At 40.8% G+C, this 22,284-nt stretch overlaps 3 protein-coding genes across 3 annotated transcripts; 1 reads left to right on the forward strand and 2 right to left on the reverse strand.

Moving 5' to 3' along the window:
- The first annotated feature begins 11,352 nt into the window (after positions 1–11,352).
- LOC133901283 (uncharacterized) lies at positions 11,353–14,711 on the forward strand. The gene is made up of 4 exons (XM_062342592.1): positions 11,353–11,511; positions 13,420–13,542; positions 14,063–14,182; positions 14,268–14,711. The coding sequence occupies exons 1-4, from the start codon at positions 11,466–11,468 to the stop codon at positions 14,330–14,332; spliced, it is 354 nt and encodes a 117-aa protein (XP_062198576.1). The 5' UTR covers positions 11,353–11,465; the 3' UTR covers positions 14,333–14,711.
- Positions 14,712–14,879: 168 nt separating this feature from the next.
- On the reverse strand, positions 14,880–16,759 carry LOC133901282 (E3 ubiquitin-protein ligase RDUF1-like). Its single transcript, XM_062342591.1, has 3 exons — positions 16,181–16,759; positions 15,929–15,987; positions 14,880–15,787 (listed from the first exon to the last, which is right to left on the reverse strand). Exons 1-3 carry the CDS (start codon positions 16,310–16,312, stop codon positions 15,253–15,255), a joined length of 726 nt encoding a protein of 241 aa, XP_062198575.1. The 5' UTR covers positions 16,313–16,759; the 3' UTR covers positions 14,880–15,252.
- Positions 16,760–17,060: 301 nt separating this feature from the next.
- On the reverse strand, positions 17,061–21,511 carry LOC133901281 (sulfite exporter TauE/SafE family protein 3-like). The gene is made up of 12 exons (XM_062342590.1): positions 20,989–21,511; positions 20,489–20,648; positions 19,106–19,306; positions 18,950–19,014; positions 18,814–18,841; positions 18,658–18,734; positions 18,481–18,567; positions 18,248–18,298; positions 17,921–18,142; positions 17,742–17,835; positions 17,520–17,660; positions 17,061–17,434 (listed from the first exon to the last, which is right to left on the reverse strand). The coding sequence occupies exons 1-12, from the start codon at positions 21,187–21,189 to the stop codon at positions 17,349–17,351; spliced, it is 1,413 nt and encodes a 470-aa protein (XP_062198574.1). The 5' UTR covers positions 21,190–21,511; the 3' UTR covers positions 17,061–17,348.
- Between the last annotated feature and the right edge of the window lie 773 nt (positions 21,512–22,284).

Raw genomic sequence — 22,284 nt, forward strand, 5'->3', positions numbered from 1 at the left:
ACTCTAAATGTAGGATCAAATAAAGCAAACATGCTATAGATTTTGACATTTAAGTCAAACAAGCATGCTTGTCACTTTTAAGATCCAATAAGATATAATTTGGACAAAAATAGCATATAAGACTTGAAGATACCAAATGAATGATAAAATATCAATAATAATGTCCAAATTACATCTAATACCAAAAGATCAACAAATAATTATTCACAAAATTCAACAAATGAACTAAGTGAAGATTGAGCATATAGAGACATGAAGAAGTTCCAAACATGCTCAAAAACTTATCTCAAGCAAGTATATTTAACATGATATAAGCATTGAGATAGCAAGCTTCTAAAAACTCCAAAAAGGAAAGTTTCCTTGAAGAAACCAATATTCCTAATCATATGAGTTAAATGAGGTCTTTTGAAAAGAAAGAAATCACTTGGAAGCAAAAGTTGAAACAAATATGATCAACAAGGATTACCACTTGTATTACTAACAATTGTAACAAAACAATGGTATATGGAGATTTCACAAGTCGGTAACTACAATAAAGCATGGATCAACTTTCTTTCAAGAAGCATGAGAAGAAAAATTTTAGAAATTAAACATTATACTTCAAACACATTCTTTACAAAGTCAACTACTATAAGTAAACACATAAATACCATAGTTGATTTTATCTGAATAAGAAATAATTCAAATTAAAATCTTGAGATTAAAAGATCACTAAAGAATCACCAAGAATCTCATGTTTCAATTTGGAACCAAATATGGATTAATTACGGATTCTTGCAAAATTGAGCTTTATATGAGTTTGACATACCGCATAAATACTAGATAAGTAATGATATCAATTCTAAGTGGTATTGCTCAAATATTCATAATTTATGGGTGTTTATAATGCACAAAGTATAATACTCCCACATAATGTGATAATCCACTAATATCTCCAAAAGAGCCAAAGAAAATTCAATGAGACGAATAAGCTCAAATAAGGCTCAAAACCACAATCAACCTATGAAAGTGCAATGCATCCTACACATACTAGTTATATGACTTACACACACTAGTTGGCAGGAAAAGCTAGATACACTAGAAATAAATTCATAAAGCACTTAGCAAGCAATCAAGACATGTATGGATATATAAAATAGACATGATAAGATTGTAATAAAGTCTATACATGCTAGGATAAGCATAAACTCTAAAACAAGCATAGATACATAACCTACACATGCAAAGAGCTAGAAACTTCCAGAATCCAGAACTTTCGGATACAACTTGGAGCTTCTGGTTCCTGTTAAACTCGGATATTCCGGACTAATCCGGATACTCTGGGTTCTGCAACACTTGGACGTTCCGGCCTGACTCGAAACATCCGGGTTCTGGAGCATTCCAGAAAATGTGTAGAACAAAGAATCTATCACAAGAATGTAAATTATGAATTTAAAGACATTGTGACAGAGAGTTACCTTAATAGAGTGGCATTGAATATTAATAAATATAATTTCATAAAAATTGGCTCTTTAATTAATTAGATAATTCTTCAAACAAATAGTCAAGTCTTCAACCCCCTCTATTTTGCCAAGAGACTAGACACAAATTTTACTTGAAGAAAGATTAGTCTCAAAACACAACATAGGATGAGCTCCCCATATATATGTGCATCCAAGTACTTAAATTACTTGTAACATGCACTTAGTTCATTCAAGAATCATGAGATAATATAGATTACCACAAGATGTGAATTTGCTTGGCAATCTATTATATGAGAAGCTTTATTGGGTATAAGCTCTTGTATTTGAATAAAGTGTGTCTTTATTTGACTTGGGCTTGATTCTTCACACTTTATTTATTGTGATGTGATTGAGTTCATTTTTCATAGCTATCACCAAGTATCCATCACCTATATTATTAACAAAATCTTGCTCTACTAGAGAGCCATTAAAAGCATCATATTATACCAAGTATAAATTTTGCTCAAATTTTACTTAGCCACCTTCAAGTGCTCACAAAAAAAATTGTCAGCATTTGCACCTATGCTAAGCTAAGTAGCTAGATAGCTCAAGTTAGATACTTGTTACTGAGATGTCATTGAAGATTGAAATAAATTAATAATCTTCATACTTGGCACCCTTTCTACAAAAGGTGAGAAATATAGCTTGAAAGGAGACTTGATATGAAATGTGCAAGAAAATTCTTCTCAAGTGAGCCAAGTCTTCAATGCATCTCCAAGTACCTATTTAGCAAATTAGACACTTTGTGGTACCCAAACTATGTTGGGTCTTTTAAGGTTAGTCACGAGAGACTTAGGCACCCAAATAGCCTTTGTGCTAGCAAATGATGAACTAATTACCTTAGTAGCACAAGTTCCACTTTTAGCCTTTATAAGCGATAAATCATAGTTAATTGAAGAGTTAGGCTTAGAAATATTACCAATAGGACAATTCTTATCAATATGTCCCTTGGCCCGGCAAGTATAGCAAATGCGATGCATGTCCTTGCAAGATGCCTTCTCATATTGCTTCTTGCTTGCTTCCTTGCCGTGAGCCTCTTCCTTGATGACATAAAACCTTCATTCTTCATGTAGGGGCATGATGTAATTTCATGTCGCATTCTCATTGCATCTATAGCACTTTCTCTTGTTTCTTCTTGTTTTTTCTTTGGAAGTGTGGTCTTTTCATCAACCTTGTTGAAACACATAAAGGCATAGTGTCCCATTCTTGAGTACCTGAAGCACTTGATATGAGCCATCTTCTTATCTTGGCTCTTGCTCATGTCCTTCTCTTCTTTCTTCAAGGAGCAATCTCTCACATGGTGATCCTCCTTCTTGCACTTGAAGCAAATGATGAGAGTCTTGTTCTTCTTTTGTTCTTGCCCCTTGATCTAAGCATTTTTGGATTTTACTTCAAATCCATGATCCTTGTGCTTCTCATTTTTACCTACATGATCCAAGTCGCATGTAGTGCTCGGGGAAATATTTGCTTGAGAGCAACAAGGGTTAGCACAGGGCAATTCAATATGAACTGGTGAGCATGTGCATTTGTGCATGTAAGGTCGGTAGGATTTTACCGTTGTTACCACAACCTCTTGAGCTATTTCTAGCATGACATGTGAGTCCACAAGATTTTCATGAGAGCACACAAGCTCATCATGATTTTCTTGCAAAACTACATGCTTGCTTGTGAGCTCTTCAATTTGAGCCTTTAGCTCAATATTTTCTTTCTCCAAAGATGCTACATAAGAATTAGAGTTAGTAACACAAGCATTATCAATAGAAGAAATAGTGGATTTATCCTTAGATAAAATATTACAATTAAGATATGATTTTTCTAAATCCACTAGAGGCATAGCATCTAATTTATCAAGTAAAGAAATATGCTTAACGTTAAGATCCCCATAGTGATTAGATAAAGAATTATGGGATTTTTGAAGTTCTTCATATTTCACATTTAAGGCATTAAGCTCTTTTATTTTCTCAATGAGGAATTCCTCTTGCCTCTCTAGGCTTTCCTCATGGCCTTGTATTATATGCATGAATTTGATCATTTTATGCATATCCTTTTTGCTCAAAAGATCAAACCCAAGCTCATCACTATCACTAGCACTAGTGCTAGCATTAACATTATTTATCTCATTTACCGATTTCCTTTTACATTTTACCATAAGGCATAATGGAGAATCGATGTGAGGGGATGAATACCTTAGAGAAGTAGATGCTTCACTTCCAAGTTGAGGACAATCCATACTATAATATCTGTGTTGGTGATAAATGTAGCAAGCTTGACTTATCATTGATCTTCTCCTAGATGAAACTTTCTTGTTATTATTTGTTGTAGCTTCTCCACTGTCGATGATATGGGAACTAGGGGTTCCCGAGTCCCGAGGCCAGGACAGCACAATGCCATGTGGCGTCATCCCTCAAGGACCATTTCCCCGAGGGCCGAGAAAAAGACAGTTCCGGGAGGGGTGCTCGGGGCCATGAACAGTTGTCCCCCGAGTACCCGGAGTTCCCCCGAGGACCCGAGAAGAGCCAAGTCCAGGAGGGGGTGCTCAGGGCCATGAACAGTTGGCCCCCGAGTACCCAGAGTTCCCCGAGGACTCGAGAAGAGCCAAGTCTGGGAGGGGGTGCTCGGGGCCATGAACAGTTGGCCCCCGAGTACCCGGAGTTCCCCGAGAACCCGAGAAGAGCAAAGTCCGGGAGGGGGTGCTCGGGGCCATGAACAGTTGGTCCCCGAGTACCCAGAGTTCCCCGAGGACCTGAGAAGCCCCTTACCGGTGGACCCCACAAGAGCTCCACGGTGAGGTGTCAATCGGTGGGAGGCCCGATGCTGCATTTAAGAGGGAGCGTGGCTGGTCACATCCAACCACTCCCCCCCAAGCCTGCCGTACTGAGTACGTCAGTCCCTGCCATCGCCTGGCAGGAAGACGTGGGGCCATTTAATGCGACGGGTCCCACGTGGGGACATTTAATGCGACGGGTCCCATCGCATGTCACCCTGCAGGGCTCATAAAGGAAATGGCATGAAGATATCGTCGCTGGGCTCGAGGCATATCGCCTGCCACCCTGCCGCGTCAGACTGTGTCAGATCCGCTCTGACCGAACAGGCATGAGGGGATATTCAGCGGCTGGCCGATGGGCCCCCCTGCACCTGCTAAAGTTGGGGCGTAATGAGCGACGGGACCGACCGAAGGGCGCGTTTTCAACCCTTGTAACATCAAACTGTAGACCAATAATGGTTGCTTTCCATTTATGGTTTACGGGAACTTGTGCCCCCATTTGGGCACGCCGAGCCTCCCCCCGGTAGGATAAAAGGGGGGAGCACTTCGTTGAAAGACAGGCTGATAGAAGTCAAGCCAAGTAGAGGCTCAGAAGATTGAACAAGCTCAGAGAGATCGGCATTTGAAGACCGAAGCTCGAGGCTTGATAGATAGAACAAAAAATCTTGTAACATAGAGATCCAGAGAAAAGGCATTCCAAGAGCATTAATAGCACATCAGACACACAGGAGTAGGGTATTACACTCCGTGCAGCCTGAACCTGTCTAAATCTCTTGTGCATTTACTCCTACTAGCCGACGATCATCCGTCCTGCCTAGATCTCATATATTCGCATTAAATCCGTGTACGAGGTAGATCCATAATCAGCCCCCCCTGCCGAATCTCAAAGGGAGTCCCTCAGGATCCCCGCTTGCGGTGTTCATCCACTGACATCCATATAGCCTTTTTCTCCCATAGACTTCTATTTCCTTTAAAATGTTAGTCTCACAAGTATTAATGGAAATAGATTCATTACAATGCGGACAATTAACTATATCATCATGATAAATGGGCATTCTTGCACTAGATGATATGCAAGGGTTAACAATACTACTAGAAATAGAAAGCTCATTGCAAGTGTTGTTAAAGTCCAAAAGAGACATTGGATACTCACTTATCACACTCACCATTTAATTTCCTTACTCGTTGTTAAATATTGGTGAAGTGGATGACGGAGTGATATCCTCTTGGACAAATGAGACATTCATTTGATGCTCTTCATGGCGTGATGATGAAGTAGAGCAATCCTTAAATAACGTCTCCGGAAGAAGTTCTTCTTCATCACATTTGGGCTTATCATATCTTTCTTTAAGAGTTGCCTAAATAAGATGAACGTCTTCAAACGGCAAGATCGATTCAACAACATCTATGCTCATAGCATTAAATAAGATATTAGTAGCTTGAGCATTGAGATGTATGCATTTCTCTTTCTCTTCGGGTGATAGTAAAATGTCACTAGGAGGAGAAATACGTATATCTACAACTCGCTCTATATAAGGACCCATGGTCCCTAAAATATCAAGTATGCGAGTAATCCAATCAAAATAATTAGAACCATCTAATAGGAGTGTCTCTACATGCATAAATCCACTAGTCTACATCTTTACTCTCTAGGCGGTAAAGCCCGAAAAGAGAGACTTGGATCTGATACTAATTGACAGGACAATGATGTCGCATAAAGGGGAGTGAATAGACATTTTTCTAAAAATTCGTCCCCCTTTACCGTTGGTCTAAACTTGCAACGGAATATAAACTAACGGATTTTTTGCAAGCAAAAAACCTAAATATGCTAGGCTCAACTAGTGCACAATCAACCTAAATAAGTGTGAAAGTTACAACCCTAAGGTGACAAAAATTATTCAATTCTAGCAAAAGATATGCAAGAAAACATTAATTGAAAAATCATGAAAATACTGTTCACCAGAGTATCTGGGTTGATCCGAATACTCCGAGTTGTACAGTTTCGGAATCTCTGAGTAAATCCGGAATCTCCGGGGTCTGTACAGAAACTAGCACGAAAACTGAAATTAAACAGCGGATAAAGAGTTCTAGATTAAACCAAATGAAATCATGTGTTCCAAGTGATGATTCTAAGTAGATCCATGGAGAACCTACAATCAAATTCACACGAGCAAATAGATCGAGCAATATGTATAAATATTGAGCAAGAACACAAGAACGAGGAAACAAAAGAGGAGACACAATGTTTGTTTCCCGAAGTTCGGATTCACCACCATAAATCCTACGTCTCTGTTGAGGAAGCTCCAACGAGCTGTGTCTCTTTTAACCACTTTCATCGATCCACTAGCTTTATCTCTTCCCTTGTGGAGACGAGATCGACCTTCACAAACTTTCCTGCGGCTCACCACACGCACGGGAGCTCGCCGGGCAACACCTAGCCGGCTAGGAGGCTTCACCTCCAAGAGTAACAAATGCTTCACAAACTTCTTGCCGATGAACTCAAGTGCTCAAGATTAGATTTAGCTCACTTGCACTCAATCTTCCAATCTCACAACCCAACTCGCTTTTTTTTTTCTCAAATCTCTCGCTAAAATGGAGTGGAAAGGAGTTCTTTTGGCTCTAAAAAGTTTTTCTTTCGTGCCTTTGCAGCAGCCCTAAAGTATGGGGGTGAGGGAGTATAAATACCTAGCCCCAAAAACTAGCTGTTACAATATTTTTTTACTGACCCGGAGTCTCCGGGTCAACCCGGAGTATCCGGGTAAGCTAAAGAAGGCAAAATAGAGCACCCAGAGTCGGAACCTCACCCGGAGTATCTGGGTCAATTAAAGAGGCCCAAACCGAGACCTCTCCCCGGAACCTCACCCGGAGACTCCAGACAACCCGGATAATCCGGGTTAACCCGGAATATCCGGATTCAGCATAGCTGACCTTCGAAAAACGGCGATAACTTTTGATCCCGAAGTCCGATTTCGACAATTTTAGACTCTATGAAAAGCTTATTCAGAGGGCTACACATCCTAATGAAATTCATGACCTCAAACACATTGGATCAAATTAGAAACACTCTGAAACTCAATTCAGGCACTTCCACACTTTCCACCCTGGTATTTCTAAAAGGAACTCTCATTTGGGTTGGTTAAAAACTCTTGAGCACTAAGAAATAACAATTAGCTCTACATTACATCCCTCTTAATAGTGCGGCATATCTATACTTAAATTCAAAGATAAAACTCATTTAAACCACTTTGAGCCTTTGAATAACATTCAAGTACCGCTTCTTTCATCAAACCTTAAGGGTTGCCAACTTTCATATATTCTTCACTCTATTTTTTCTTGATTCTTCATATAGTTGATGCGAATTACTCATAGCTTCCTATGGCCTCACACGGTCCATTGGCGCAAAACCTTCACTTGCTCTTCATCGCCACCTTAGTCCTTCGGTGCCAAGCCATTTGCTTGCCCTTCACCACCTGATGGTCCATCGCAGTCGTGTCTTGCTTGCACTTCACCGTCTTGCCATAGAAAACCACTTTGTATTCGACATCTTCAAGGAATTAACTTTATCAAATATGAAGTCCATTCTTGTTCTTTACTCTTGGCATATATTATTTCAATTCAACTTATGCCTTCATACGGATCCTAACCCTAACTCACTCTCAAGCACAAAACACATAGGTTAGTCCATAAAATCTAATTGACAACTTTTGTATCTTAAGTTACTAGATTTCCACACATAACTTATTAGACTTCGTGCATATTGTCAATCTTCATATAGAACCTAACCCCACTCATTCTTAAGCACATAGCACACGGGTTAGTTCATAAAACTCTGTTGATAATGTCATACCTTTAGTTACTTGATCTCCACAAGTAACTTAGTATTCAAGTTTATTGCCAATTTTATTGAGATTTTCCTTCTCCTTATGAGCATCACTAAAACCTCATTGACAACGATGTATTTCTTTTTTTTTCATGGTATTTCTCAGTAAATCCATGATTCATCACTTATGCATCTCCTATGAAATAACCTAGAGCTCATTTATCTTGATGTATTTTCAATCCCCCATTCACTTATAGCTCATGCATATCTCTCAATGCATTGCTTATGGAACAACTTACTAACAAACTCAACACCATTGTTAGTCCATAGGTATTGTCATTAATTACTAAAACCACATATAAGGGCTAGATGCACTTTCACCTCTCTCCGTTCCTCGCTCTAGGTATGTCCTCCAAACCGAAGTATCTATAAGTTGGAACACATCATTTAGTTCCACAGTCAACTACAATGCTAACAGTTAGTTCTTGTTGCTCAGGATCTATTTATGAAACCCTGTATTAACCAGCCGTGCAATCCCACAAGTCTTCTCCATTCTCCACTAAGTCAAAACCTAACAATTCTACCCCTTGCAGACAATAAATAATGTCCCTTTCCCCGTAAAAAATCTTGAACTACCATTTATCCGACATACCTACCTACAAGCGACACAAAACTATACTATTATTTCAACCAACAATAAGTATATGTGCTAGATCTAAAAAATAGAACATATTATAGCAATCTGCTAGGGTTCTTAAAAAATACTAGATCTATTACCTAACCAATATAAAAAACTAGATCTGATGATTAACCTAACTAGGTTGGAAAACAAATAACTAAGTTAAAACTCTTTACCTTCATCAAAAATGGATTCCAGCAGGGCTTCACTGCTTTCATCTCCTCTCCTCTTCTGTTTTGCTATTGGCAAACAACTCAATTGAGCATAGTGCTTGATGGGAGGGCCGACACGTCTTTTAAATACAACCACCTGTCGCTTGTTAGAAGGGCGACATGCTACATGTCTCTTCACCCGACACGTCTTTCTAACGGACGATAGTAGCTAGGGTTCGACATGGATGCCACTATGGATCTGCCAACCGTTGGCAGTACGGTTACAACACCTGATGTCCGTTGGAAGGACGACAGATGAAGATTTTAGATTTGCAATTTTTCAAAACATGCGTATATATTTGCAAATATTTGAATGGCTTCCTTTAAAAGTTGGGCTTTGCCTTAGCTTTGCCTTAGCCCCAGATCACTTTGGGCCTCTTTTTGCTAAGTTTGTCTTAAACAATGTTTTTTTTTCTGCCAGGATTAAATAAAGAAATTTCAAGTGAACTATATGGGGTTGAGCGAGGAAAGTGTAAAGCCACACAATTTTAATGTAGCTCCTGCATTCTAAGGGTTGATCTCTGTTGTGTCGACTACAACAATCTTCTGATATATATACACGTCTGGATTCTGGAATCTTGATGCACTTTGGAGGATGATAATATGTGCCAATGTGTACACATGGTTTTTGCTTTTTTGGCATTGAAATATTTGTTATTGAAGATGCCATCGCAAAATCAACTAATTTGTAAGGTGTATTTTGAGCGTCCTCGCACAAGTATTATTGGATAAAAGATGTATAAAACCAAGGAACAGAGGAGAGAATATTTTTGAACAAAAATAAGGAGAGAATGACCATAACATCTCTAGATACCTAGAAAATATTAGAGATAATGCTTAATACTTATAAATGCTTGACAGAGAAGATGTGCTAAATTAGAAAAAATGAAATACATCGATAAACTCACATACACGCCTTATGTTGTGCAACAAACGAGTAAGTTTTGTGTCTTGAATTAGTGGAGGGAGTACTACTTTCATGTAAACTTTAGTTTTTTTTTTTGAAGCAGTACTAAAAAAATATATTAACTTAGAGATAACAGAATAGAAGGATCTTGGAAGAATTTCCAAGATTACATGAATGTAGCAACTGAGTGGTTAGTAAATAGGAGTTTCAAACTACTCGTCGAAACCTAAACCACAGCGAAGAATGTTTGAACATAAATTTGATGAGTATATAAACCCCAATTTGATGGCACTTGAAAGTAACAGATGCTCGCGTTTAATGAAAATGAGTCGTAGATGTATTGCACGCTTTCACTGGGCTCAAATCATATAGAGCATCCGAGCCGAAGTCACAAGGGATGCTCGGCAAACGACGATAACTCAGATGTTTCAGTCCAATTGGATGGCAAAAAATTTCATATTCATGAGAAAATTGAGCTATTTCTTACAATTTTTCGTCATCCTTGATAGACTATTACGAATCGGAAAAATTCCAACGTTTCAAACAGAGCCCTTAGATATTCATCTTATCCTACTACTTAAGCTAAACGCCAATGTTGAACCATTTACACCAAGTTATGGCCAGTTCGTGATATCTATGCTGTAGAATTTAGTTTGTTGTGAGAATCTTTACTAATTCAAATAAGATTTTTATACACAGCGGCCTCCGCCTACCAAGCGCAATTATTCTTAGAATCGACGTCCTCTAATATAGAGCAACTGATCTGAAAGGTCTGGGCACCACCGAAGGGCAAGTTCTTCTCGTGGCTTGCATTCCAGAATCGGATTTAGACAGCGAACAGACTTATTAAGAAGGGATGGCCGAATCAGAGGATTTGTCCTTTATGCAGAGTCACAGATGAGTCGACGATCCACATTTTCGCTCACCGTAGATTCTCCAAGCGAGTTTGGTAGGCCATCTTCAGTTGGTGCACCGGGACTTCTATCGGCACTTCGACCTAAGATGCTTTCGATACTGTTAACTATTGATGAAGAGCTATTGGCTCTATGCAGGGGTGTCGCATAGGGCTCTTCAATCCCTCGTCATTATAATAATATGGGGGCTATGGAACGAATGGAATAAGAGAATTTTTTAATATTATGAGAATTCAACGATCGTTTTGGTGGTGAAAATCAAGGAGGTGGCTAGCATGGTGCATTGCGGGAGCCAAGAACCTTGGTCTTTTCTTTTGTTGCTCTAATTATCCTGTTTAGTCTGTTGTTATGAATTTTCTTCTCTCTATTAATATAAAATTAGTAGATTTCCTGCCAGTTATCTTTAAAAAAAATAAGATTTTAATATTGTATCTCATAAGAAAAAATTTGTGTCTTTAAAAGGAGTTTGACACTCAAATGACTCAGATAATCCTGCCACGTCAGCTAATCACTACGAGTTAGGCTTAACAGAACAAGTAATTCAAATAATAATAATTATGCGAGGGCGCTTTCCAATAATCCAGTTCCTTACGTTGGAAGCCGCCTCCCCCAACCGAGACACCTCCACTGGCATCGCCGCCGAGCTGCGGCGACCCCCTCCCATCCCATGGGCTGCGTGGGATCCACCCCGGCCACGAAGGACGCCGGAGCCGGTAAGAGTCCCCGATCCCGATCCCCACTCCTTGTGCGGTTAGAGTCGGGGTTTTCTGGGGGAATTTGGGTTCTTGGGTTTCGGGATTTCTCGGTCTCTTGCAAAGTCGCGATCTTGGGAGGGTTTCCGGCGGCTCAATGCCAGGTAGGGGTCGCCGGGGGGTGAATTGCGCGTGATCGTGCGGTGGGGATGGGTTCTTGAGTCCAGCTGTGGTCGGCGAGAGTCTTGAGTTCTTGGTTCCGACTGAGTTAGGTTATCAAGTTGAGGTCTTAGATCTTTTTGCTTTTGTGAAGTCTTGGGAGGGATTAGAGTGGTACTGTCGTGGGAACCTATTATTGGCCGTATTGGATCGGTAAGGGTCAGGTACGCTGCTAAAATGGCCGATTCAGTTGAGGTATTGGTTTCTTGGTCAGTGATCGATGGGAATTGTAACAATGCGATGCCTTGGAACTGCGGAATGAATGGAATTCTTTGTGTTTGGAATTCCCTGTAGACTGGTGAGTTTGCTAGGACGGTTTTCTTGAGATTAGGTGAGGATGGGGTTGTGCCACTTTTGTAATTGCAATATCAGGTGTACCTGCTGAAATATCTATTTGGACACTTCTATGGAATGTGATTGAGAACAGGAGAGTAAATTGGGCCTGCGGTTTGTTTTCTCTCTTCTGATTTCTGAATAGTGCGCGGATGGTGCTTTCTGCCAAGACATGCCGGATGCGCTGTCTGGTGAAGGTAGGAGAGCATGATCCGTGAATCAATGAACAGCCATTAGAACGTCCTGATGAGTTGTCCTTGTTTTTTTGGAATCACAGTTGTGTGAGCTGAAAGGCCTCCTGCACTGTGATGAGATATGTGGGCAACTTGCCATCGTGTAGTACTTACATCTGGGTCCTCCAATATTGTTAAGGATGACAATATAATGTTTGCCATTGAATGTAATAGTAAGCAGCCCAAATTAAGCATGGACAATAAATAGGCTTATCCTTGAGTAATCCATGGTCAATCTTCTACGCTTAATTTGGTCACATGCACAGCTATGTATTTCTTAACAGCGACACATATCTCATCTGTGTGTGTTGTGTGTGTGTTTCTTAACAGCGACACATATCTCATCTGTGTGTGTTGTGTGTGTGTTTCTTAACAGCTATGCATGTATCTTAACAGTGTGTATATATATATATAGCACTTAATGACACTCTTTCTGTGTTTCTTAACAGCCGTGTGTGTTGTGTGTGTGTTTAACTTTCGTGCTATAAGGCAGTTGTTCTTACAACAATGCAGATATTTGTATTAAATTTTTGGACATTGGCTATTTAAAGTTTAGTAGTATACATGGAGTTTTCTAAATTGATTACATTGAATAGAGTTGCACTTCTATAGATTTAGCTAAGCACAGGATCTTATTATCTGGTAAATCATATTGTTCTAGTTTACTTAGGAACATTGTTCAAGCATTCCGTTAACGCCTGATTGTCACCCATGTACCAGTTTCCCTCTTGATTCCTGGATAATCAGCTGGCAAGGTTGTGTAATCACTAAAAGTAGTTAATTGACACCAAGAACAATGGTAGGAAGGATAAATTTGCTACATGCCCTAGCTGATGCGTATATTTGTGTTAACCATGTAGCAACGAAGTAGTTGATTGACATAAAGAGCAATGATAAGAACTAGGAAAGATAAATCTGTAGCTTAGTTTTTTTTATCAAATATGCGCAAGGAAAGCACCGACTTGTTTACTCACATTGTATGTATATGCATATCCTTTCTTATATACATGCTTTTCGCACACAGAACCTTGTTCAGTTTCATTCACATCACATTTTACAGATTTATGATGATTGCGATTACCTTTGAAGATAGTACAAGCTTCACTGGTCATCTTATTTGTAAGTTTTATATTCTAATATGCAGATGTTACTAAGAAAATCAGGAAGCCCAAGCCCTGGAAGCACCCCCAACCGATAACAGTAGCCCAGCTCAAGCAGATGCGTGATGAGTTTTGGGACACGGCTCCTCACTATGGTGGTCGGAAAGGTACTTCTCATCTCTGGCTTTGTTCATGTTGTTAGAGAATTAGCCCGCACGGAAGCGATTAATCTACCAAGACAATGCACATGAGATCACAAACGACATTGAAGGCACAATGTTTGTTGGCGAGGTTTAGCCGAAGCCTACATCCCCGGGGTATGACTACGGTCGCTCACAGTTGCAACATCAGTCGCTCCGGGGTCATGGTAGAACTGCCGCCTTCGCCCTGCAAGCCTGTCATTATGGTTACAACAACAACCCTCCTCTTATATTTATGAGGAGACTAGGTTACAAGAATCCAACACCGACTCTACCCTATACCGTTAATACAACTCCAAGTCCTAGCGTAACCTGTGGTAGTATAATAATATTCGACACAAATACAACACATGTGTCTTTGTATCTTTTTTTGCTTCATATTAGAACTAAATTCAGCTTCTCTTTTTCTGCTTGGATGCGTAATAGTTTAGATTTCTAGTTGTACTTGTATGTAGTCCTTGCACTAATCATTTGAAGCCGTCTACAGAAATTTGGGATGCGCTTCGAGCTGCATCAGAATCTGAAGTATCTCTTGCGCAAGCTATTGTGGAAAGTGCAGGCATAATTGTTTCTAATGTTGATCTGACTCTTTGCTATGATGAAATGGGTGCGATTCTTTAATCTGATTCTTTGCTTTTCTCTTACTTCTTCCACATATGTTCAGGTTTTAATATGTTTCTTTAACATTCCAGGTGCTAAGTATGAACTGCCCAAGTATGTTTTGAGTGAACCAACCAACCTGATCCGAGACAGCTGAAGGGCAGCCAGCCAGCTGTAGAAAGACCTACTGATGTAACAAACTGTAAATGACTTAAGATGCTGAATCAGTCCCCTACTTGAGTGCCCTGGTAATTGGAGCACGCTTGATGTAAAAGATCTCAAGCATGCTTCGGTAACTTTCAGCTTACAGCTTTTCTATTATTAGAAGCACACAGTGTTCTTTTCCACTTCTTTCAGTGTTTAGATAAACTTTTTGTAGCCTTCCCTCTATTTATCCTACTGTAAACATGAGTCTGCTTAGAAATCTTTGGAGTGAGTTAGAATGCTGCTTATATCGTTCCATGTGATATAACTATACAAGTATGGTATACATTTCAGAAGAATGTCACATCTCATTCAGTGAATTCTGTTGCCAATGATGAATGAAGCTGGTCTTGTAGTGTTGGCAACCATGATATGGTCTGACGATGCGAAGTCAAAGCGTGACAAACAGGAAATCATGATAGAAATATCTGACACTAGCTTTGCATTATTAATTTGTTACAAAATGTCTGATGATGCTGGATTTTTGTGAAACGAAATATAACGCAACAGTATGACATGTTACATGTTCATGTTCATGACCTGATGTCAATTCATCTAGGTAGTGTTTGGATGGAGAGCGAGCTAGGATGGGATGATTCTATTTATATATTTGAGGATGAGATAATTTCATTTATATATAAATGCTTGTTTGGTGGGTAGGATGGAACGAGTTCATTTTAGTACCTTGAGTCTATTGTCAGTGTCACGTTCGAAGTGGGATGGCTGTGTTCTATTATTTTTTAGAACGGCTCAATCCTGAATCTTTGAAGAATATTTTCTGATTTTGAATTATTTCATCACACTACTCTCTATCCAAACAGCTCAAAAACGAGATGCATCCACTTCGTCCCGTCCCACAAACCAAACACTACCCTAGTGGTATGACATGAGGTCGGATAGTCTTACCCGACTCAAGGACTCCTCCATGGCCCTCGCCATCACATCCAGATCTACCCTACCATCTTCACCATTGCTGCTGTTGATGTCACCGGCGACAGTGTTCCTCCTCTCGCAGAGTGCAAACCGGCACAAGGGGCAGTTGCCGTGCCACTTCACCCAGGGCGTGATGCACCCCTGGTGGAACATGTGGTTGCAGGGTGTGACCAGCACCTGCTCTCCAGGCAGGAATGTCTCCAGGCATATGGTGCATGATTTCTCCTCTTCTGTGACTGCTGCTGGTGCCTCAGCTCTTGCACTCCTGGTCTGGAGGGTGCCTCTGCCTCCTCTCTTCTTCTGAGGGTTTGATGGTCTGTATTCCTGCTTGCTGAGCTGATCTATGGCCTTCCTGAACTCTTCATTACTTAATCCAGGGCTTTCTCGCCGCCTTCTCGGGTTTACTGTCGCGACACCACCACCGCCTCCATTGACATGGTGGATTCGGAACGGTACATATGGTTGCAGAGGGTGCCTGAGCACAACATCACTTATCATATGCTAACGGTGACAATAATGTCAACTGTCATGGATTCATGGCGTCCCTTTGTCAAAAACTTAGAGGATGAAGCTCAAACGGAAAAGAGAGACAGAACGGTCTTGTGAAAAACTGTACCTGGGAAATCCAAATGGTTCTCTTCTCAATCTTTGATCCAATAGCCTCCCAGGGTAATCCTGGATCAAGATTCATAAGCATGCCTCTTAACATGCATACAATAAATGGTGAAAAGAATATTTCATCAATATCCATTGATTTCTATCTGCTACTTCAAATTGATTGGAAGGAAGGAAAACTTGACACGAAGACAAAATCAGTTACTGCATATGAAATGATATCTCTCTAAGAAGGGAGAAACAGAGTTGTTACTCCATGATAATGCAGAGGCCAAGGGGCCCTCCCCCTGGACGGCAGGTGCCGGTGCAAGGCGTACTCATGCTCAGGAGGCAAGGGGCCGTACTCCAGCCCGTAGCTCCCGTCCGGCCGGCGACCGTCGGTCATCTCGCCGGCGAGACCGGAGAGCCACCTGGGTTCTGGGTGGTGTGAATTTGCAGGGTGGTGACTGACGAATTCTTTGAGGGTGTCGAAGTTTAATATGGAAAGCCATCCTGTTGGGCTCACCAGGTGGAAACAAGAATCTTCTGCTTTGCTAGTGATGCCCACAGAAGGTGAGCATCACATCTCCTTCCAATCTTATCGGATCAGGGCATTGTGCCCACATGATCTTCGGTGCATAAAGTGTGAATATTAACAGGATTTTACTTGGCTGGGTGACACCTTCAAGCGTAGAGAAATGGGGGCAATGTTGTACTGAAATTTTAAAGAGGAACTCTACCACGGGGAGACGCCCCTTTGACGTTGCTCCGAAAACGAGGGTATCGAACCCTGCCTAACTAGAAAAACGACGCTGGCTAGAAATCTAAGGGAATTTACACTAAGAGAAACTCCGACTGTGAAATTAGGAAGAACCAGTAGGAGAGCTCGAACGCGGGTGTAATAACGCGCTCTAGTCAACTGCGCTAGGCGCAGCTTTGAGGTACCCACATTTAAGGGTGGACAAGGAGACTGCCCACCGAGCTAGGTTCTCTGTTATACTGAAATTTTCAGATTGTATTTGTAGAAAACATCTCATCTTTCGGATGTTTAGTTTCTAACGCGACATGACTCCACGGTTCGTTATTTGATAAGGTGTGATGAAATGTTTCTGCTAACCGGATGCATATCTAGCTAGTAGGACGACATTCTGCGCTGGCAGAAAACCAGCTCTGCATTTGTTAGGAAAATCCGTACAAAGTGATAGCAATACGCACTGAATCGAATTAAACTGGAAATCAGAAACAACTGAAACACATGCTCCAAAATGCATCCGATTCCAATCCGTGCAGCTAGCCTCGCTTCCACGCTGTCGCACGACTAGAATCTCTTCAGTTGCATGCACCAAAAATCGAATCATCGAACCCTTTGATTCTTGAATCAAATTCCACTTTAGCTTGCGGAGAACCACCCATCACATTACATCTTCAGTGTTGCCTGCTTCCTATGCATCGTACTTGCAAAGGTCCTCGAACCCCATGTACTCATGTCGCTCAATCTTGTGAATCATGTTTGAGATGCCCACTCCACCTGCAAATTGAAAAGATGATGGTTTCAGTAACATTGTTCAGACAGTGGGATTTGGTCAATTGCTCGAGGGTGTAGAAGTTGGTACCGAGAGAAATTGCGCTGACGAAGATCATGAAGGCCAATATGAAGATGATAAGTGATGCCCGCCCTAACCAATTGATCAACTTCCTCACCACGTGCTGGCCGATGATAGCAGCAATGAACGCCACAATGATGAAATAAACAGCTGAAAAAAGGCAAAAAAAATTGAGTCAATATATGTCTGTTACTGTAAGAAGGGAAAAAACTTGAAAGAAACAGCTCATACCGTAAGGCACCGGAAACCGGTTCAAGAGGTAGTATTCAACAACCGACATGGAAGATGAGAACATCATCGCAAAGGTGGCTGTAGCACTTGAAACCTACCATAGATTCAGTCATGGAGGTGTTTCAGTGTCAATGCATAACTTGAGCATACATTAAAAAAAAAATTGGCAACGAATGTACCTGGGGAGGGATGCCGAGCTCCAAGAATAGTGGCCCCATAATGAAGCCACCTCCAAGACCTAGCAGACCACCGACAAGTCCTGCAGTGATGCCGAATAGGCCGTATATGAATACCTGATGAAGTTTCAAGGTAGTTTGTTCACTGCCTTTAGATGATAACACCCTCTTGCCACTCATCAGCCCAAGCCCTTCGTACATTGTCACTCCTACTGACACTGGGACCTACATCAACCAGCAGAAAGATTTAATCATGTTATGCTTGTACATGGTGTGTGGCAAATATTGTAAACATACACCATCCATCTTTTAAATTCTAATATGCAGTACCTGGAGAAGGTTCAAGACCCAGTACCATGGGGAGCAAGTAGCAGTGTAGTTCTGCAAATATGAAAACAAAACAATATCGGCGTTAAAATGTTACTGTTGAAGAGGGTAAAAGAAGCCAGAAAATATCAGCAACAATACAAATTTACACAAGATCCCACTGAATATTAGATGAGACTGACATTGATAGTTTACAATCTATATTTTAAATTGTAATTTTGCGTTGAAATCCCCACCTTTGTGACCTGAAGCACAAGGAACGCCACCCACACAAATGAGAGAAGACCAAACTCCTTCCAGTGAATGTTCTTCATAACTGATGTCTGAAATATCGGAAATTTTCTAGCTTAATTCTTATGACTATCATTTCAAAAGAATGCAGCTGAATATGCATATGATCATTAGATGTTTACCGCCTCATCTGAAGGGATTTTTGCGTCAGCTGCCGCACCTGGTCCAGTAGGGAGTGGTGCATACTCTGCTTCCTCACCTGAAAGGATGAAAAAAGTAAGGAAGAGCTTTCTGCATTTTGTGACAGATGAGCACAATTACTTTTCTTGCTTTCTTACTTGTTTGCTCCAACCGTTTTGCAGCCTCCTGGAAGAAAAGAAAGTAGTCTCATTAGTAGAACATGAGACCAAACAAAATAAGGAAAGAGAAAGCTTCACTGTTCGGAAAGATGACCAGGAAATTACAAAAGATTACCCTTTGGATTATTGTCTCTTTCTTCCATGTCTCAACGCCCTTCAGAAAGGCTTTAGTTGATGTGCCTAATATTCAATTTCAGGGTGCAAACTAAGGTCATTCATGGGCAATTAGATGAGCGATTGTTGCGGTGTTGGGAATTTGTACAAAAAGTACCTAGGAAAAGGACTATCAGGAGAACTGTGACCAGCCAGTCGGGAAATAGAACATTGAAAATAACACCAATGCTGATCCCAAGCATTAGCATAGGCTGGATGAGCACGGCTAAGTCATAATCGATCACCGGCATATCCAAAGTCGGATGTTTCAGCTTGAGATTATAGTAGACAGTTGAAACAGATGCTCCCATGATCATGCCTGTTCCAAAGAGTGCAACATCTCAACAGAAGTAATCAAACAAACCAATAATGTTGCTATTTACAGATACATGGCAAGTCAGTAAGAACTTTTCTTTGAATTGTACTGAAAACGATGTCAATCATCCACAAAGAATAGATAGATAATTAGGTTTAAACAAAAAAGGAGCTCCAAAATAGCATGGATGTACACCTGACAATAGTAGAGCATATCAGAGAATTATTATGCAAGTTAAAAGATAATATCCAAGAAGAAGGTGCATCATTATGCATATGGGCACACATTGCATGTATATTTTAAGACTACATGTAGAACGTAAAGGAGGATCCTTGTTTACCTTGCATTCATATTCTAGATTTGCGCATTATTTTTGTGCAACCTACCCTTTTATCTTTAAATCTTTTTAGTTGATAGGAGTAGGTCTTGACTTTGCTAACAATTAAGTACTAATTCCAAGAAAGGCAAAAAGATGTAATCCGTATGCACATGATCTATGACTAGACCCACCTCAAGAACCTGCTTGGCACAAAGAACCAATTGAAGAGAGTAGCATCAGCTAACTACTTTTGGGATATTGAATTACCCTAATTGGCCAAAGGCTCTCTTATGTGTGGGAACAGTAACCGCGTGCATGAACAGTAACGGTGGCCCGAGATCAGGGAGGTTAGGATAGATTAGTTAGTATATCTATTGGTATGTTAGGATTCAAATTGATTTGCTTAGGGATAAGTATGGTAGGAGGAGATAAGTTAAGAGTCAGATTAAATTAGAACTACTAAGAGATAAGTTTGGTAGGAGATAAGTTAGGAGTTAGAGTTGAATTAGGATTGTAATTTCCCCTCTCTATATAATAGGGCAGCCGGCACATCCTTGTAAACAAGCAAATAAGAATTAATCTAAGTCTCCCTGATCTATAATCTAATCCCTTCCCTAGCAGCCCACACCGACCAGCTATCCTCTCAGCAGCGTTTATCCTAACAGGCTCACTTTTGAGGAGTAGTATACTACAATAGCAACAGGACAGGCAAGATACCACAAGAAGATGCAAACCACTGCACACGTAAATCAATCACTAAAGCACACCATACAAAATAGGCTTAGGAAATCAATTATGGACAGCACGAACTGTTGCTTTCAGAGCATGCATACAAGAGGAAGAATCAACAGGAGTTAGACCCTCACACTTGGATATCGCAGTCGACGACTTTGGATCAAACCCAATGATCAGTGTCAGCATCGGCACAAAGATCCCGCCGCCGCCAACACCACCAACGCTCCCGAATGCTGCGCCGAAGAATCCGATCAGCGACCCCAGCACAATTTGCCATCCAAATTCCATTTCCTGCAGAAAACATCCACATAATTGACCAAATCAACACAACATGTCTCATACACACTAAAAAACCTATTGAGAAGTACAATTCGTATCACAGCAGTGCAGTAAGTCATCAGAAATTAAATAGTATAGTTCAGTTCCATCATGCATGACTCAAATTGAATTCCATGATAAATCGAGAGCAGCAGAGTTCTGACACTCCCTATCAAACATATCCCGGTGAAAAAAATATCAAGTACAGTAGCCAATCTTCCAAATCAGCAAACTTTTTCAGAAGCAAACTACTAAACAGACAACTGAACTCTGGCAAACAAATGCTCGAAATTTGTTTGTAATTTTTCATTACCGGCCAAACGTGATGGTATGAGTTGCCATCATTCTTCCACATCAATTTGGCGACCTTCTGCAGCATACTCATCTCCTCCTCAGGCGCCACGGCGGCTCCGGCAAGCGACAGCGAGAACCCCCTGTCGGTGGCGACGGCGACGGCAACGGTGGCCGCGTACGCGGCGCCAAGCGCGGCGACTGCGTGCCACCTCCTCCCCATTTGTACCACCGCGCCGCTCTGCTACTCTCAAAGAGTAAAAGAATCCAAGCAAGATCCAACTTTTCCTTGGTGCGGGAGCCTCGGGAACCACGGAATTAGGCGTTTTCTTGCGGTTTCGGATCGGCGAAACGTGCAATGGTCGTAACTTTTTTGGGTTCCGGGTGGTTTTCTTGGAAGATTTGCGTGCACACGACGGGAAAAAATGATGAAATGGCGGCTACGATGGCTCAGAGAGGAAGAAACTTGCAGCAACTGGATGGAACCTATGACAATGGAGGGGGAGGGAGAGAGAGAAAGGAACGTGTGAACTGTGAAGAAGGGCGACGAACTCGGTGCTAAATTTAGAGAGGGTGGTTTTTGCATTTTGGCCACTAGACAATCGCACTTTTCTAAAGCAGTCCGTTAAAGTTGGCAGAAGAACAAATGATAAAAGAATTGCAGAACATGCACGAGCACGACCTGTAGTTTTTTATGTGGGAAAATTGCACACCAGAAAATCTCATTGTGTAATTTGAATATGTGTATCAAATTATTGCACGTACAAGAGAATATTATAATTGGTAAAAATAATATGCCACGGTGGAATTTTGATATCCATGGCAACTAAAACTCGAGATGAATTTGGCGAGGCTTTTGTTTTCTTATTATCACTAGGGCCTGGTGTTTTCGTGTCTTCAGTGTCTCTTCTTCAGGGTTTTAGAGTGTGTTGCTGTTTATTTTGTTTTTCTTAAATGGATGTTAAAAAACAATTTTACTTATTTCTACACTACTGGAGAAATATTGTATCGCGAGGTGAGAGGACCCCACTTTGAAAAGTGCAATTAAGCTTTTTTTTTTCGAGTAAAATGCATTCACCCTTGTGAAGATTACTTACTACGAGCATACATTAAATTATCGCACTTGGCGCATGTGGTTCTCCGGGGGTGGGGGGGGGGGGGGGGGTTGTAGTATCTAACTCGATACTTTCCACCTTCAAATTAAACTCCGTGATAATGGTAATGTTTTTAACTAACAAAACAGTCTACCATATCAACCCCTAAAATATACTAGTATTCTTTTGACCAAACATATATTATTTTTTAATGAAAAATTCCA

Source organism: Phragmites australis, chromosome 20 (assembly GCF_958298935.1).
Source record: "Phragmites australis chromosome 20, lpPhrAust1.1, whole genome shotgun sequence".
Lineage (NCBI taxonomy): Eukaryota > Viridiplantae > Streptophyta > Magnoliopsida > Poales > Poaceae > Phragmites > Phragmites australis.

Coding starts and splice junctions, on each gene's coding strand:
- LOC133901281 (XM_062342590.1), bottom strand. CDS start 21,189: ATGGGGAGGAGGTGGCACGCAGTCGCCGCGCTTGGCGCCGCGTACGCG. Junction 18,735..18,813: donor AAAACGGTTGGAGCAAACAA/GTAAGAAAGCAA, acceptor TCATCCTTTCAG/GTGAGGAAGCAGAGTATGCA. Junction 18,299..18,480: donor TTGTGCTTCAGGTCACAAAG/GTGGGGATTTCA, acceptor TCATATTTGCAG/AACTACACTGCTACTTGCTC.
- LOC133901282 (XM_062342591.1), bottom strand. CDS start 16,312: ATGACCGACGGTCGCCGGCCGGACGGGAGCTACGGGCTGGAGTACGGC. Junction 15,988..16,180: donor GGCCTCTGCATTATCATGGA/GTAACAACTCTG, acceptor ATCTTGATCCAG/GATTACCCTGGGAGGCTATT. Junction 15,788..15,928: donor GAACCATTTGGATTTCCCAG/GTACAGTTTTTC, acceptor TGTTGTGCTCAG/GCACCCTCTGCAACCATATG.
- LOC133901283 (XM_062342592.1), top strand. CDS start 11,466: ATGGGCTGCGTGGGATCCACCCCGGCCACGAAGGACGCCGGAGCCG. Junction 13,543..14,062: donor TCACTATGGTGGTCGGAAAG/GTACTTCTCATC, acceptor AGCCGTCTACAG/AAATTTGGGATGCGCTTCGA. Junction 14,183..14,267: donor TCTTTGCTATGATGAAATGG/GTGCGATTCTTT, acceptor TTAACATTCCAG/GTGCTAAGTATGAACTGCCC.